Below are 18,512 nucleotides of genomic sequence, written 5' to 3'. Positions count from 1 at the left end.
CAATTTAACGACAATAGATGTTGAGATTCAAAAAGTTAAAGCTTTATAACCATTAACACACAAATGATCATCACCACATATCAGAAGATAGAAACATCCTCAAATTCTAACAAATTCTCAAGCAGCAGTTTTCTTATTTTGTCTATCTGTAAATTGTGGTTACCATCAATGGAAATATTTTTCTTTGGTTTGTATATACACAGTGAAATAGACATTTACTGATATTTACTGATAAAAATCTAATCTTTCCAAACCTAGTTATGGTAATCTTAGGCATTGCATACAGCAACAGTAGTACAACCGTCTCATAAAACTACTATTTTTAATGCGACGTATCTTTAAGCAAAGTGCCTAACTTACAATGCTACAATACAACGGTTAATATAAGCTGACCTCAGGAAAATCTAAAACTACTTGGATCGAACTATACAATTACCAAAAAGACAGGTTTTTCCCAACACTTTTGGGCAGCACTATGCAAACATTTTCTTATTCTGACACCTCAGAAAGTCACAAAACTGTGGTATGTGAAATATGAGAGGAATAGGATGGTGTAGGAAACTGATCTGCTTCAATAACAGACCTTTTACAGGAGAATTCCTATGCTTGCTGAGAAACTGGATCTCACGGGAGTATCACTGAGTCAAGTGGCAAATTAATTTCCTGGGATTAGCTGATTATACTTTAAAAGTAACTGGCCATCTAACTATAAAATATCGCCACAATTTCTGCTCTAATTACTGTTTTCCTTGATCTTCCTACACTTTTCGCAGATAAAATCAGCAAGAGACAGAATACAGTCAATAGACCATTGCTATAAAATAAGAGCAGCCCAGTAGGAAGAATATCAGACTGAATATGCAGAAACTGGAAGGAAGAGAGCCATTTGGAGGAAGACAAGATCTTTTTCAAGATTGTTTATAAGCAGAATGCAGCCAATAAAGAGACGAATCCATTGTTTGAATTTGGTGAAGACAACCACAGATTTATAGCTTATAAGGAAAAAAAAAGGATGACTGTTCTGGCATAGGTGAGCCATGAAAATCTTAAACCAATTTTCATCCTACAAGAAAACAGAGTTTATACAGAGAGGAAAAAGTTTAGACAAATATTTTGTCTAATTATAATTCATAATTAGATATGAGATTTCTTCTCGCAGACCAGAAAGAGCAGAATCAAGCATACTCCTGAGAAGCTGAGATCCTTGAATAAGCAAGTAGACTATATTCTGACAAGAAAGAGTGAGTTGCAACTATGTGAAGTTTTCACTTGCTTCTTTTAAGATGTTTTTTAAAATAAAAGCACTGCATAGGCACAAATATTAGAAAGTTTTTCATTTAAAATTGTATGAGAGTACTAGTGAATGAGAAGAGGTTATTTGTAAAAGAAATATTATAGTAATTTTCAGGACCAAAACTCACCATTTTCTCTTTATCCTCTTGTTTATTTCCATCGGACTGAAACTATAAAAAAGACATTCATATTAATTGTAGAATTATATGACTGTTAAGTTAGTCTATTACTACTGAATAGGTATAATTTCAAATCAAAGTTACTTCAGAAAAATCTATATCTAATCAACTGCCCACAAATAGTATAATACTCCCAATTTGTAGCACCAAAGTTTCATTTCAATAGCTGTATCTTTTTAGCTGTATGAAGTATATGACTATTAATCATATACAAATACATTGTTGCATACAGAGAGTAACAATTCAAATATTTGTTTTGAATGTAATATTTTCCACCCAACATTTGTAACATCTAAATAAAGATTCAGCTACTCATTATCCTTAAGGATTTTTTCCTTAAACAATTTTCATTTTAAAGTTCTTTTGAAAAAAACTGAAATTGTAGTGGAAAATGTCACAACGTATCAATACTTTCATTACATAAACCAGAAATGAAAGCAGACACTTTAAGTTATTCTTAAGCATTTTATGTTAATTTAAGGGTTCTAGATTCACTTTTATTTCATTTTGCTTAAGTTCAAGGATGAAATATTAGCTCCATTAAGTTAATGGCAGAACTCCAACTGACTTCAATGTGGCCAAAATTTTACCCCAAAGCTTTTAAAAGAAGATTTAGTCAACATCAGAAATAGTCCCCAAAATCAATACATCCTTTTCAACATTAGTTTTTGATAGGGAACTAACATACAGCAAAATTTCAATAACTGAGATGTTCAGCTCTGTCATCTAGAGGTTACACATTTCAAACTATCTGAAGAATTTATTATTTTAGGAACAATACTAATACTGAACCAACAAGTGGCTTTTGTACTGTGGAAGTAAACAAGCATTTGTGCTGTACAATCTTGAGGTGGGTTTGTTGTTGGGGGAGGGGGGGGGTTGGCTATGCATGGTGGATTTGTTTCTTCTAAGCAATGTTAGAGTTGCATGCACACCAATGAGAGGGGAGCCTAATTTGTTGATACGGTGAGTGTTGGTTTCTGTTTAAAAAAAGGAGGCAGCCTTGTATAAAATCTGATATCATCCATCTTACTTTACAAGGGGGGAGAAAAGTCAACAGAGTTCAACTTATACACATCCAATATTTAGACACTATCATTTCCAAGGAAAAGACTACCCTAATTTGGAAAACGTGTGAAGTGCATCAGCTCTGTTCCAGTGCAGACGAGAAAACTAAATCTTTGCACACTGTGTCCTACTGCTTCATAAATTTAATGTTTTTGGTATAGTAGACAGAGTGCAATGTTTTACAGAGTTCACAAAGATTCATTATGCCAAGAAATGAAACAAAATTCTATTTATTTAGATATTACATATGTAAATTCTCTGGAGGACCATACTAATACTTATCAGTCCATCAGTGACTACAGCAGAAAGAATGAAATTGCCTCTAAGTATATAAATCTGATTATGTTTCAGATTTGTTTTCAAAACTGAAAAAAATACAAAGCCATCACTGAAGAGCAAGTTGATTCACTTCTCAAAGAAATCCACATCCATATATGAAATAATGCTCATTTTAATGGAATAACTGTATATTATTTTTGTTGAAAGATGTAAACGAACTAAAAGACCACTATCAGTTAAAAAAAGTCACTATTCTGTACACTATATTTTACTGCCATATTGGAAGGAGATGAAATATATCTGGCTTTCAAACTATACAGTCTAGAATAACAGAATTTCCAAGCCTGTTATAAAAGTACAGACAGCAACTCTTCTAATAGCCACCCTTTGGTAAATAATATCTATTCAAGTTTTTTAGTCCTCATTGTCCCTCTTATCCTGCTCCACTCCTGTTGAATGTATATTAAGTTAACAACATGAAGTGCAGAATACTTTCCAGTTATGTTTGAGCACAAAGACAGATTTGCAGTATTGGAAGCCTGCATTTATCAACTACTGTATGATTCATCAGCTGGCAGTTTCTATAAAACCACTGTGGTTACAAATATTTCAATCATGTATGTTAAATATGAATGGGAAAACTTCAACAGTTGACAACATGCTGATTGCAATAGGCATTAAAAATAACTTTCCCTATGTTACCTTAACCATTCTGTCCTCACTGTTCAGTTTCTTCGAAGTTCCAACCTAAAGCAAACAGCTATAATGTTGCTCATCCTTGTCATAAGCATAACATTTATGTATCTTAAACTATCATATTTGTATATTTCAAATACTGAATCTTCCACTAAAATGACAAAACAGAATAATATGAAGTGTCTAACATAAGTAAAGAATGGATCTTTGACATGATAAACAAATATGATAGTATATTCTTACATTTGTGAATTACTTTTTCAAACATTCCTTCTTCCCAAAAACCAGGACAACCTCTTCAGATGATTAGACCAATCTAACAGAAAGCACCACAGCCCAATATTCATAGCTGAAGCCTCCCATTAAAAAAATGTCCTTAAATACAGGTATCAATAATTTTACTTTTACAAATCAACCACCGGTCACAAAAATTGTGAATAGAAAAAAATAGATGAAAGATACTAGGCCACTGTCTATGGTACAACAATATCTGAACAGGACACACATAGCTATATCCAATATAGCACAAAATACTATATTAATATGTATCTGTAGAGAACTTGATATTTTATCTTTGAGTTGCATGGGAAAAAAATTCATTTCAGTAAAAGGTCTTGGACAAAGGTGACATTTAACTGAATCATGACTACAAAGTTATGTTAAAATTTTAATAAAAATATACAGTTGCACTTCTCTAAGTGATGTACAGTTGCATAACAACTTGTAATGGTCACACCTCATAATTATAGCATAGAAGACAAATTTCTGATTACAGGGAATTTACTGTACAGGTTTATTATCCTATCTAGCTAAGAGTGAAATTACAAGGTTATATTTGCTTGGTGAAATAAATGGGCACTCACTTCATTTTCTGTCTAAATTTCTTAAGTTAATTATTGGCTTATATACTGTAACATCTGTTCAGATTTATGCACGTGTAATATAATGCCAGTTTAACTCCTTTTATATGAGGCTGGCATTACAGTTTTGTTTGATTCCTGTTTGCAGGTAGGTGGCCACATTATTACTCACTGTGTCAACTGGCATCTTAGAAAACTGGGTAAAATACATTTACTGTATTTCATTTTCAACTAGTCTACCTCAAGAGAATCTGGAAACCATCTGGGTGGAAGGGATTAAAAAAAGACCGCTAGAACGAACAAAAAAATTAACTAGAGGCAATGAGGAAAAAGGGAGGAGAAGGCAGATATAGAACACAGCCACATTTGAGATAGCCTTCTAAACATGCTTGTATGTCAGTGTAACTTTGAACTGGAGCCCTACAAAATGGATTATTTAAACTGCATTAAATCCCAGTGTGGACACACTCATAATTCAGTTTAGTTTAATTCACTTTAGTGAATGAGAACGTACATACAGGGGCTTAATACAGTTTAACTAATCCATTTTAAATTCACATCTTTAGTTAATTCAAATAAATTTTTGGGTGTCCCTGTGTAGACAAGCCCTTAGAGGAGTCTGGGTTTCTTATTTCTATGTAAGATAAGTTTGTAAAAGTGGGTTAAAGGATCAGTGGGCTGAGATCTTTAAAAATGTTCTCAATATTCTGAGGTGTTATTAGTAAAATAGATGTGATGTTCATTAAATATAATTTTTTGCTTCAGTGACTCATTAAGAAAATGAAAAAACACACAATGCTATGGTTTTAAAAAAGACAGGTTAAGACTAATACCTGTCCTCCAGTCATGCAGATCTGATTCTTCTAAAATCAGAGCAAATGTTTATAGTAACAACATAAATTTAGAATTTTACAGCTGTTAGCCTGTACCTCTACCATGACATTATTATAGGAAACTCCTTATGCCTGCTAAGTGTAGTTCTACTCTGAAAAGTGATGCTGAAAAACAGCACTATCTGACAACTACACGTGTATTTCATTGTCATTTTTGCACAATACTGGGTAATTTTATTTTTTATTTATTTATTTATTTACAGTAAAAGCTGTGTTTTCCGGCACTTTATAAATCATAAAACTCTAGAAACCAGCATTTCAGGAAACAGAAATTGATGGTGCTCACCTTGGTGGTCTCTAACTAATGGGCACTGCAGAGCCAGTGCTCGGGGCAGGGCAGAAGCAGTGCACAGACCCACCTGGCCATGCCTCCGTCTAGGAGCTGCAGGGAGCCATCCGAGGTAAGCTCCATCCAGATCCGACACCCTGAAACCCCTCCAGTGCCCCAACCCCGAGCCCCTTCCTTCATCCAAACTCTCTCCGAGAGCCCATGCCCCACACTCCCTCCCACGCCCCAACCCCAGCCATGGCCCCTTAAGATATCCGGAATTTTTGCCTAACCAGCAACCTCCATTCCCCCAAGGTACTGAATAACACGGCTTTTACTGTATTGTTTTACTTCTGGTTGCACAGCACAGACAAGAGAGAGAGATGGATTCTATTTCAGCTCATGCATCAACAGAACTGTTCAAAAAGTTATGCATGACCAAAGATTCTGCCATCAGAAGTCAAGGAGAATTTTACTATACTGTATTTGTAGCATATGGTAAGTGTGTGCAATTCTCGGAGTTACTTGTACACAATATTACGATATATAGTTCATGTGCCTCTAAGGTTATAAAAAATTATTATACTTTTTAAACAATTTCTAAAAATACAGTATCTGATTATTATCCTCATGCATATATTCAAAAGGGGCACTATTCTTGTTGCATGTTCAACTGGAATTCTCTCATTTCCCATTTATTGAATGCTTAACTACATAACCTCTAGTTCTGCACTAAAAAAAAGTATTATGCAGTAATAAGAGAAGGGGAACTTTTGACCTAGGACATCAAGATAAACCCGATACCTATGAAGTGCCTGGGTTCAAATGTCCGAGAAGCCAGGACCAGGGTATCCTTACAAGTCTCATCAGAAATTTCCATCACCACGCAGCAAACTGCAAATTACTCAACTTAAAGTTCCTTGCAAGCCAGAAGGGCTCTGTCACAAGTTTAAATTTGTGATTAAAAGAAATCTGTGTATTCTAAATAAGATCCCAAGACCTATAAGCAAAATTCTCGGCATATATGAATTCAGTATTGGCAGCCTAATAGCAATACTCTGCACTTGCATGCAACACATTTTCATTCAAATTCCAGTCTTCTACACCAGAAGTAGGCAGGAGGGAGATGTGCTAGGGAATTTGCAGGATGTACAGGAATAATACCATCCATCCAAGTGGAGGAGGGAGAATGGCAGGAGAAGTTAAAAATTACATAATATTATTGCAACTACTACTGGAAATGGAAGATACCGGATTATTCATCTTGCTGTAGTTTGAGTCAGCCAGCATTTGATGTTATTTTACTCATGGTATTTGGCCAATAAGGGTATGTCTACACTGCAAGGTAAGCTCAGGGTTAGCAGAACTTGAGTTAGCAGATCCTGGGTTTGTTAACCTAGGCTTGAGCATCTATACTCATTTGTAACGCCAGATTAGGAACGGTTGAATCCTGGGTCCCAATCAGCGGCTACACTGCATTTATGCAGGCCCCGAAACCAATCACATTTATTCCAAAATGTGGCACTAGCCCTTTTTTAGTGGTGTAGTATGGGGAAACTTGACTATCCACCAAACTTGACTGTCCAAAGGATAGCCTGTTGGATTGTGGGATGCTGTTGGTGGATTTCCAGAGCACAAGTCCACTGGGAATGTGTCTACAATGCAAAGTAATGGTGTTTTAACTCTGGGTACCAGCCTGACTCTGGCTTGGACCCTGCACCCCCATGGGGTCCTGGGACCCTGAGTTCAAGCCCTGGGTTAGAGTTTGAACCCTGAGCTTATAATGAAGTGTAGACATAGCCTAAGAAAGCACAGCAACCAGTGAAAAAGCAGGGGGAAGAGAGGAAAGGAGTGGGCAAGCCACTAATTGTAGAGTGCAAAGATGCAAGTCACACCAAGTTTTAAATATTATTCATTTTCACTTTTAAGATTCAACTTTTTATAGTTTTGAACTGATGACCCAAAAGATGAGGCAGGTCAGCAAAGTGGTCAAACCTGTATTGTATCAAACAGAACATTGCTGAACAGAAGCAAAAACAATCCAGGGGCCTTGATTTGATCTGAAGACTACTTTCTAAGAGAGTTCATAATACAAAAAAACTCCCCTTTGCCCTTTTTAAATAAAAAAGATCACTATACAGTCTTGACACTCACTTTGTAGAAAAGTATGGTCCGTGGCCAAAATAGCAGCCAAAAGGGTCCACTTTAAAAATAAAATGAGCTACTTTGGGATTTAGAAGGTTTCATAGCCCTCTGAATTAAACCCATCCCTGTCAGCAGCATATGAGAGGTAGGCTCTATGGCTACCGTATGGCAGCATCATGGTGGCAGTGAAGGCAGTCCAGCTCGAAACTAGCAGCTCTTCAACATATCCAACCACTGGGATGGGTTTGATTTGGCAACTTTCACTGAAGGGGAGAGAAAAAGTACATCCCCCACTCTCCATGATACCTAACAGATGGGGAGAAACCAACTTTTTAAAATTGGTCCCACATTGGTTGATTGTTCACCATGGCCTTCAGGATAACCTCCACATTCTTCCAGTGCAAAAGCTTGTAATTGTATAGTATTTTTTCATAAAAATCTATCCACACAAAAGATAACATTGTAAAATAGTTATAATAAAGGAGATCAATGGGTGGGAACAGTAAAGGGAAACTGTCCAGACATTTTCTGTTTCAGCATGTGAAGACATCACAAGTATTTAATAAAATATCTTTTGCTGTCATCATACAGGAATAGCATGTTTCCATCAAAAACTTTAGACAAGTTGCTCTATCTTACCAACCTCTTTCATAAATGCTTTTCCTAAGCGAACCACCTTTGCAAATAAAATGGGATCATGGGAGAGATGAGGACCAAGATAACAAAGCATGTTGAACACTTCCTTCCTCAAATCTTCAAAACTTTCTGCTTGTTTGGGTGCTTTCTTATTTTGCAAATTGGAAATTGGTGACCCTTTAGCCCCTTTAGGTACTCCAACTCTGTGAAAACAGAAGTATAAAATTTCACATTCTACATGAGGACTATTCACTTTTACAGTCAGGACAAACAATTCAGTTTATTAGTTAACTGATTTTATTACTATGGTTCTATATTATTTTCTCAGTGTTTTTTCCAATGCAACAGTGTACTAGTCTTCTGGATTGATTTGGTGAAATTTTGGCCCCAATGAAGTTAGTGGGAGTTTTGCCATTAACTACAATGAGATCAGGATTTCATCCCCAAATCCTCTTCTTATCAAAGGGACTCTGTTGCTACATAATTAAATAAAAAACTGCAAGATCACTACCAGTGGGTACAAAATATTTTATAAAATCCTCATTTTTAATATGGTAAACTCACACCACATTAAATAAATACTGTCTTTAAAGTAAATCTAAGTACATTAAGTGAAATATTCTCATTGTAATTGAACTTGTCCTTTGAACTGTCTAATATTTAAGATTTACTTTAATAATCAGAACAGGACTGGGTAACAGTTTTGACCTGAGCTATATCAAAGATGAACATTTATTGTCTGCATGACTCTCAAACGAGTTTAGACTAAAAAAATTTGATTAAAAAAATAGTAAATAGAAATCCAGTGAAGTCAATATTATATACAAAACTTGAAAATTGCTTTACCAGCTAAACATATTAACATAAGATCAGAAAGGTACCGTAAACAAATACTGTATTTACTGTGAGTGGCAGAGTGAGATATGTCTGAATCAAATTATGAACTCCATTTTGGATTAGGGCATCCATTTTATGTTATGTGCTGAACTAACATCTAACACTGCTCAAGGGTATTACGATGTATTCCAGTCAGCTATCCTACTCAGGAGCGTTTGATATCTTGTTAAAGGACAATCTCTAAGAAGCCACAAAGATAACAATTTAGGGCCACTGACGGTCTCTCAACTACCAAGCCATCCTCATGAAAAAATGGACTCAACACGGGGGCACAAGGAAGGGCTCAGATAAAAAGTCTGAACCCAGGAATGTGCCCTGTAGATGCAGAACTAGGAATAATGATTAAATTCAATGAAGATCCAGATGGTTTATAGGCACGTAGTGCCCAGCAGTTGGATCAACTTATAACAGACTGGTGATTGTCCACTGTTCAGTTAGCCAACATGAATCAATTCTTCCTTAAAGACACATGTATAACCCACACTAACTTGACTGAGAGTTGCATATATGTACCTGAGGACAGAATTAGACAAAAGAGGGGAAAATAAACAAGTTGATCCCTTATACATTTCTCCCACACCAAAGTTATACATAGACACCAAACATTTGGGTTGGAAAGCACCTGTTGAATTATCTAGCCTATCACCCTGTATTAGGACAGAAGTGCTTTGATTAGTTGTAAAATATATCTGACAGATGGGTACCTAGAAAAACCCTGATAACTCCAATAATGCCAATTCTATAATCTCATATGATATCTTATTGTATTGCCAAACTTTTAAATAGATATTCTAAACCATTAGTTTTCAAACTGTGGAGCATCCCCCTGGGATTGCAATAGGTAGGCACAACTAAGGAGCTGGCGAGCAGTGTGGAGCACCTTTCAGTCAGCCACATCCTCCAGGACATGACAGGCCCCCTCTAGTGACACCATTAGGAGGCTGTTGCTATCATCTGATTAGATATTCTGAGGTGCATGCACATTGCAAGGGAGCCACATTTGGCAGGATTCACTGCAGCTGTAGCCCCACACTATCAGAAAGCAGAAGCACAGAGGAGGTGGAGTTTCCCCAGCAGCTGCCAACAGTCTCTCTGGGTTCAGCAACAGATAAAGGATGGGGCAGCTGAACATCTGCTCCTGAGGGGGCGAATGCAATGGAGGGGTAGGAGTGAACAAACAGCAACCTAACCTCGCAAGCTGCTGCACGCATCCACCACCCACCATCCCTTGCAGGCACTCACAACCTTCTGCTCGCTGAGCTATCCCTCTCCTGTAGCTTGCGTGTGTGGACATGAATCTCTGATGACGGGTAAAGCAAAAAAAAAAAAAGGTTTTGGAACCTCTGTTCTAAGCATTGGGAATTTGTTTAAGTGTTTCTTTGCTGAAGTTTAAAGCTGTTATTTCTTGCTCCGTCCTTGTTGATTAACAAGAATAACTGATCTTCTGACTTCTCCCTAACCTCCCTTTACATATTGCTAGGCAGGCAATGTGATTTATTTAATCCCTCATCCCTTTCTCTTCTTACACCGGTATACCCAAGACTGAATGCAGTATTGTAACTGACGTCTACCATTTCTAAGGCTAGTAAAAGTCATAGACAAGTCACGGGCAAGAAACAAAATATCACAGCCTGTGACCTGATCATGACTTATATCATAAATACTCCTGGTTGAATATTAGGATGGGGCATTGCCGGGGGGGGAGCCTGTGGCACCAGCAGCGGGAGGTGGGGAAGAGGCGGAAGAGCCCCAGGAGAGCCCACGGCACCAGCTGCCGGGGATGGGGGGCGCTCATGGCACCAGCAGCTGGGAGTCCCAAGGGGCCCATGGCACCAGCTGCTGGGAGGACGCCCCAGGGAGCCCATGGCACCAGCTGCCGGGGGGGTGTGTGTGTGGAGGAGGGCCCTCATGGCACCAGCGGCTGGGAGTCCCTAGGGGCCCATGGCACCAGCTGCCAGGGCAGGGGGAAGCCCCAGGGGGCCAGCAGCTGCTCCAGCCGCCACTGGGGGGAGTGCCAGAGCTAGCCGCTGCTCCGGCCGCCACAGGACTGCTGCTCAGGCAGTCTCCAGGGCCCCAGAGCAGTAGCCGATATGGCTGGCACCGGGGCCACTCCAGCAGCCGCTGGTGTGACTGTCCTCAGGGCCAGTTGCTTGGGCAGTCTTGAGGTGAGGGCACAATGGCTGCTGCAGAAGTCACAGAGGTTGCAGGAAGTCATAGAATCTGTGACTTCCGCAACCTCCAAGACAAACACGGAGTCCTAACCTAAGTTTCCTCCAAGCTGCACAGCCACGCAGCTGCCTATTACACCCCACGCAGCTCTGCACCTCTCTCCACCGGCTGCAGCACGGACCCGCCCTTCCCCACCCCAGCCTGAGTGCTGCTGTGGGGAGAGAGAGTTGGGGGGAGTCCTCTCTCCCCGCTGCAGCCCCTGGGCATCCTGCACCCCAAAACCCTCATCCCAAGCCCCACCCCGGAGCCCTTCCCCTCCCCACCACAACCCTCTGCCCCAGCCCTGAGCCCCACCCCCACCCCACACACCAAACCCCTCAGCCCCTCCATATTGGTGCACATAACAAAATTCATTCCACACATGCATGGGAAAAATTAGAGGGAACACTGGCCCTAACCATTACTTACTAGAGTGGAGTAACTGTCTCATGTATATTACTTACACAAATTAGCAACACCCCAATACAGTATTTGATTCTCTCATTTTTTGTTGAAGTTTCACATTGTTGACTTGTTCAATGTATTATCTACTATCAACCTCATATCTTCCTCTGTTGTATTACTGGTTAACTAGAATTCACTTATACATTCAATTACTCTTTCGTATGGGTGAAATTCACATGCCACCAGAACCATTCCATAAAGGACAATAGTCTGCATGCCAACCTAGGCTAGCATCTGGGCTGATGTTGGAGGCATGCCGGGGGAACCTTCATTTTCTCAGAATCAGGAGGATTCACCCCTAGTGCAGGAGATATAGAAAAGCAACAGGGGCTATTAAAACCTAGAAGCTGGAGTACTGTGAGCATGTGTACACGGTAGCCCTAGGTCCAGGCTGTACAGTGAATCTCATGACCCCACGCTTCCCTTCCCTTTTCCCTCCCTGTATACACAGCTCAAATACTGGGTATTTAGCAGGGCAGGCAAATTCCGTTCTATATTAACTCCTATGCATTGGTCCTAATTAAATTAAGCATATTTCTCCAATCTAATGTATTTTACTCTTGTCCTAAGAAAGAAATCTAACATCTCTCAGCCTTACAGAGTCTGCAAACATGATGAACACATTCTTTACCTATCCTGCACAATTTCCCAACATTTAATAATGGAAGGCAGCTGTTCATTTTACCTGCGGTACAAAGGCTCAACGGTCACATGTACAAGCTGGCAAAGGGCAATGGCAATAGGCTTGTGTGAAGTGGCATAAAATGGAGGCATTTGATCCATAATACTTTGTGCATGCTGCCAATCACCAACTTTTAACAAAGCTTCCAACAAACCAAGTTTCTGGTTGTCAGGTGGCTGAAAAAGATAGCAAACAAGAAATTGGAGTGAAAAATGTAATGCATACCTAAAACATCCCCGTGTTTCCTCTTCAGTAGAAGGGTTAAAAATCTACAAGATAACAGAATTTATTTTCTATGCACAATCATTATTTCAAATGTATTTTGCCACACGGTAAATACTCCTATTATACATTTTTTTAAAAATTATTTAAAATATTTGTAAGATATGATCACATAATCATAATCAAACCTAAATACTAATTCTAGAGTATTGTTCCTTGCAGCAGTGAATATTGTTTTTAAAAATGAGACTGAAGTTTCTTGTTTAATAGGAAAATTTATATTAAATACCATTACAATGTACAAAGTGCTGTTAGAAAAACATAAAGTCTGAACTTAATGGTGTATTTAGACATTACAGTGAACTAAATATACTTAATTTTTAAAGACAACAACATTTAAAGTATTATTTAATTATTGATGCTAAGATCTGAATTTGAAAATGTAAGTTTCTCTTTCAATAGTGGAAGAAATCACCTTCTATACAATGCTGTATACTGAGGTTTTGATGTCAGCAACTGTTCTAAAAGAAACAGAATCTGGAACTTAATTCTATGACAAGTAAAATTAGGTTGCCAAATATTGCATTTTAAAATGAAAGGAGATGGTGGCTCATCTGTGTAGCATCCAGGAACACCAGGACTTCATCAGCAGAATGCAAAAGGAGACATCCAGGATGGAGGACGATAGCCGACTAGAAAAGATATAGCAACACCAGAGAAGGAAGGAGAACCAGCTGCTCTATAGGGAGAAGATCATCTGCTGGCTACTTCAGGCAGAAGACAGTGCTCCCCTCCCATACAGGTCCCTCATCCACTGAGGTGAAGAACAGCTGTACTGACAACAGTAAGAAAGGAGCAGACCCCGGTGGCTGAGGAAGAGGCGCCATCTACCCCTAAGGTTGGCAGGCTCACGGCCATCACACCCAAGAGGAGGAAAAATAGCAGTCCCCGACCACCATCACCCCCCTTCGGAAGGGGATGAGGCATCCACCTGCCAACCTGACTTGATGTCCATGGAGGCATGCTGCACGCTTGGAGCCTGCAGCTGAGACATTACAGATAGCCTGATGTGACTCTTCTGTCTCTCTGACTACTATCCTCTGCTCCTCACCCACATGAGCATTATATAAAATAGTACCAAGTATGACCTTGAGCAGATCACTAGTGACTACAGGGCTCTTGTAGTGAGGGTGAAAGAGTTGGGGGCACAGGTGGTATTCTTTTCCATTCTTCCAGTAGAGCAAGGATGGGAAACCTATGGCTCGCGGGCCGGATCCAGCCCCTCAGGGCTTCAGATCTGGCCCGCGGATTTGCCACCCCATAGTAGATTTTCAAATACATTGATTTCAATTACAACATAGAATACAAAGTGTACAATGCTCACTTCATATTATTTTTACTATAAATATTTGAACTGTAAAAATGAAAAACAGTATTTTTCAATTCACCTCATACAAGTACTGTAGTACATCTTTATAGTGAAAGACCAACTTACAAATGTAGATTTTTTTTTGTTACATAACTGCACTCAAAAACAAAACAATGTAAAACTTTAGAGCTTACAAGTCCACTCTGTCCTACTTCTTGTTCAGCCAGTCACTCAGAGAAACAAGTTTGTTTACATTTACTGGAGAGAATGCTGCCCACATATTTACAATGTCACCTGAAAGTGAAAACAGATGTTCGCCTGGCATTTTTGTAGTCAGTATTGCAAGGTATTTACATGCCATATATGCTAAACATTCGTGTGCCCCTTCATGTTTTGGCCACCATTCCAGAGGACATACTTCCATGCTGATGACGCTCATTTAAAAAAAAAAAGTGAAAAAAGTGTTAATTACGTTTGTGACTGAACTCCTTGAGGGAGAACTGTATGTCTCCTGCTCTGTGTTTTATCCGCATTCTGCCATATATTTCATGTTATAGCAGTCTCAGATGATGACCCAGCATGTTGTTCATTTTAAAAAAACTTTCATTGTAGATCTGACAAAACGCAAAGAAGACACCAATGTGACAATTCTAAAGATAGCTACAGCACTCAACCTAAGATTTAAGAAATTGAAGGGCCTTCCAAAATCTGAGAGGGACAGGGTACGGAACATGCTTTCAGAAGTCTTAAAAGAGCAATGTTCCAATGTGGAAACTATAGAACCCGAACCACCCCCCAAAAATCAAATAAAAAAAAAAAAAATCAACCTTCTGCTGGTGACATCTGACTCAGATGACGAAAATGAACATGCTTTGGTCTGCACTGCTTTGGATCATTATTAAGCAGAACCCATCATCACCATGGACGCATGTCCTCTGGAATGATGGTTGAAGCATGAAGGGATGTATGAATCTTTAGTGCATGTGGCAAGTAAATATCTTGCAACGCCAGTGCCATGTGAAAGCCATGCGAAAGCCTATTCTTACTATCATGTGACATAGTAAACAAGAAGCAGGCAGCATTATCTCCTGCACATGTAAACAAACTTGTTTGTCTCAGTGATTGGCTGAACAAGAAGTAGGACTGAGTGGACTTGTAGGCTTTAAAGTTTTACATTGTTTTCTTTTTTAATTCAGTTATTTTTTGTACATAACTACATTTGTAAGTTCAACTTTCATGATAAAGAGATTGCACTACAGTACTTGTGTTAAGTAAAATGAAAAATGCTATCTTATTTTTACACACACACAGACACATATATAAAGTGAGCACTGTACACTTCGTATTCTGTGTTGTAACTGAAATCAATATTTGAAAATGTGGAAAACATCCAAAAATATTTATATAAATGGTATTTTATTAATGTTTAACAGCGCGATTAATTGCTTGACAGCTCTTGTTTTCACCACTGGACACAAAAGACTAAAGGCTAGTCTATACTGAAAACATACATCAGCAAAACTACATCTCTGTGGTAGAAAAAAGCCCACGCCCCCAAGAGGCATAGCTATGCCAACCTAATCCCCTACTAGATCAATGGAAGAATTCTTTAGTCGACCAAGCTACAACATCTCAGGGAGGTGGATTAATTGCAGCAACAGGAGAAACTCTTTCATCACTATAGTGCATGTCTTCACCGAAAAGCTACAGCAGCACAGTGCACCTAAGATTCACTGCATGGAACTGTTCTCAGAGGTACAAATTTAGTAACATTGCTCTGTCCTGTGACCTCCAACACTTGCACTACCTGTATTCTGAAACTGACTGTTTATTCAGTGTACTAAATTCATCTCCACAGGCAAAAGTGGATACTGCTTTTTCTCAATATTAAACTATTGACTTTTTCACAATAGTCTGTTTTCAGACAATATTAATTTCTAGCACTGAAGACGACAGCTAAAGATGTATGCAATGAGCATCTCTCCATCATCCAACCAATTTTATTTCACAGTAGTTAAACTGTGTCTTTTCAAATGTCCTCACCCAGCTGTACCATACATAACAAAAGCATCAAAAATCATGGATTAGAACAGGTTTATTTTCATATTAGCTACAAAAGAATTAGGCTAAGATTTTCAAAGACAACTTGGAGAGACAGCAATACAACTCCTCTTAATACTAACGTTGCCTGTGCGACAATTCAGCCCCCTTGTGAAAAATTACACAATCATGTCATTTTTTTGCCATAGGACCCCTGCCTCATTTAGTGCAGAGAATGGAACTGTTATGGGGCAAATCAGGGTTGTGTAGTGAAGGAGACTTATCTGATCCTCACTTCCTTTGTTGCAGAAGTTGGAAGGCGAATAGTGAATTAGGCAGGGGATTGCAGGAAAAGAAAGAATGGTCTCATGGTTAAGGCACTTGAATGCCACCCTGGAGGTCTGGATTTTACCACTACATCTGCCACAGAGCTCCTGTGTGATGCTTGGCCAGTCACTTAAACCAAACTTTTCACAGGTAGTCACCAACTGTGCTCTCCTCATTTTCTGGGTGCCCAGCTTGACACCCTGGAGGCCTGATTTCCAGACGTGCTGAGCATTCTAATGCATGTGAAGTCACTGGGAGCTATGTTTGAACATATAATATGCTATAAAATGCTAAGTATTCTGACAAATCAGATCCTAGTCATCTCAAACTGGGCATGCAAAATTAGTGGATACTTATCCCCTTAATCTCTCTGCCCTCAGTTCCCCTCCTGTAAAATGGACATAAGCCCCCCTTTCCCCCTCAATTTAATGAAAATAAATTAATCAATGTCTGTGAAGAACTCAGAGACAATAGTTACAAGCACCATAAGAAAGCCCATGAGGAAACTAATAACTGTTTTCAGCACAGAGTTTGAATAGTATGCAGTAAATAAGGCATGGGCCACAAACTGTGAAGAGAAGACAAAATATTTAATAGCTTCTCATTAAGGAAGCATTGTCCATTCTGTGGACTGAATGAGAAAGAGGTCCTGTGGAAAAAAATAGTATGTGGTCATGTAATTAAAGACTGTATCACAATGAACTCACACAATGAGGATGCACAGGCAACCTTAGTTCTAGTATTCCTCACTTTTAAGTGCTTGACTTTGCACCTTAATAAATGTTCTTTTGGCACAGTTTGTGTGTAATAGATTATATAAACCCTACCTAGTTAAAAATCAATTGTGGGTTACATGACGACACCTCCTACCAAGATTATTGACATACCAAAGTTTGTTAAACCAGCACAAAAGGTAGGCAAACCTTGAGCGATATTTATTGAAGGTGGTAAGAAACAAAGGGGGGGGAGGGAATCAAACTACCTAACTATAGAACTGAATATACAACCTTGAATGATTTCAGGAACAGACACTAAACCAACACTTTTGGGAGGAGAAGGGTTTCTTGTATAACAAAAATTACATCTGAAGTTGAAATAGGGCTTGAAGGGGAGAAAACAGTTTAATTACAATCCTGGTTTTGTTTTAGATAAACAGTCAATTAAATTTATCATCACAACTGTATACACTGTATTAAAAGGACAAAAAAGTAATTTTCATAGCAATGACCATGTTATGTTTACAATTATAATTAACCCATTTGAAAAAAATACCTTTTCAGTTTTTTCCTCTTCCTTGTCCTTTTCCTTCTCTTTCTCTTCAGTCTTTTCAGAGGACAAAACCACCATTGTAAGTTTCCTAACAATTTGTTTTGCCTCTACAATCTCTCGTTTGTGTTCTTCCAGAATAGCATTATCTACTGGAAGAAGCTGAGAAAATAAAACATGGATGGTGTTAAGATATGTAAAAAGGCAAACAAACAAAAAAAAAGCACCTGAAACTACTTTTTGATCAATAAGCTTGAAGGAGAAAAGGCTAGATCCTTTCTTCTTCCTCAAGAAATCAGGTCATTACCTAGACGGGAAAGTTTCTGTTTTGTTTTAAATTCCCAGAACTACTTCAAAGAACGATACATCCATGACATACCCTAATCAAGTTAAGGAAGACTGAGGAATTATACTGCACACTGTCCTCAGAGCCATCAATAATTCAAAAAACGAAACAAAAAAAGTCTTGAAATCCAACTAAGATCAATGTTGTTAGGCTGACACAGGGATAGTGTAGACACTGTCTAGATACAGTGTAGACACAGTGTAGACTGTTCCTGGCCTCTAGAAGCTGTCCACAATAACCCACACTGATCGCTCCATTGTGAACTCTGCTGCCCAGGGGTCAGTTAGACAGGAAGCCGCCCCTCCCCTCTAAAGCCCCACAAATTGTTGAAATTCTTTTTCCTGGTTGCCTGGCTTGATGACCACACCTAGCA

At 38.8% G+C, this 18,512-nt stretch overlaps 1 protein-coding gene across 3 annotated transcripts in view; it reads right to left on the bottom strand.

The window, feature by feature from the left end:
* THOC2 (THO complex subunit 2) overlaps window positions 1–18,512 on the bottom strand; it is a 102,583-nt gene that overhangs the window by 45,082 nt on the left and 38,989 nt on the right. For 2 of the 3 annotated variants that reach the window (XM_032789912.2, XM_075068836.1), the window contains exons 10-14: window positions 17,800–17,955; window positions 12,573–12,745; window positions 8,325–8,520; window positions 3,522–3,566; window positions 1,422–1,463 (exon numbers count right to left, since the gene is read on the bottom strand). In XM_032789912.2, the coding sequence (XP_032645803.1) occupies window positions 1,422–1,463; window positions 3,522–3,566; window positions 8,325–8,520; window positions 12,573–12,745; window positions 17,800–17,955 (612 nt within the window). The remainder of the gene's footprint in view (window positions 1–1,421; window positions 1,464–3,521; window positions 3,567–8,324; window positions 8,521–12,572; window positions 12,746–17,799; window positions 17,956–18,512) is intronic. The other variant, XM_032789913.2, reaches the window with a different exon arrangement.

Source organism: Chelonoidis abingdonii, chromosome 8, assembly GCF_003597395.2.
Source record: "Chelonoidis abingdonii isolate Lonesome George chromosome 8, CheloAbing_2.0, whole genome shotgun sequence".
NCBI lineage: Eukaryota > Metazoa > Chordata > Testudines > Testudinidae > Chelonoidis > Chelonoidis abingdonii.
This window is presented reverse-complemented; position numbering and strand designations above follow the sequence as displayed.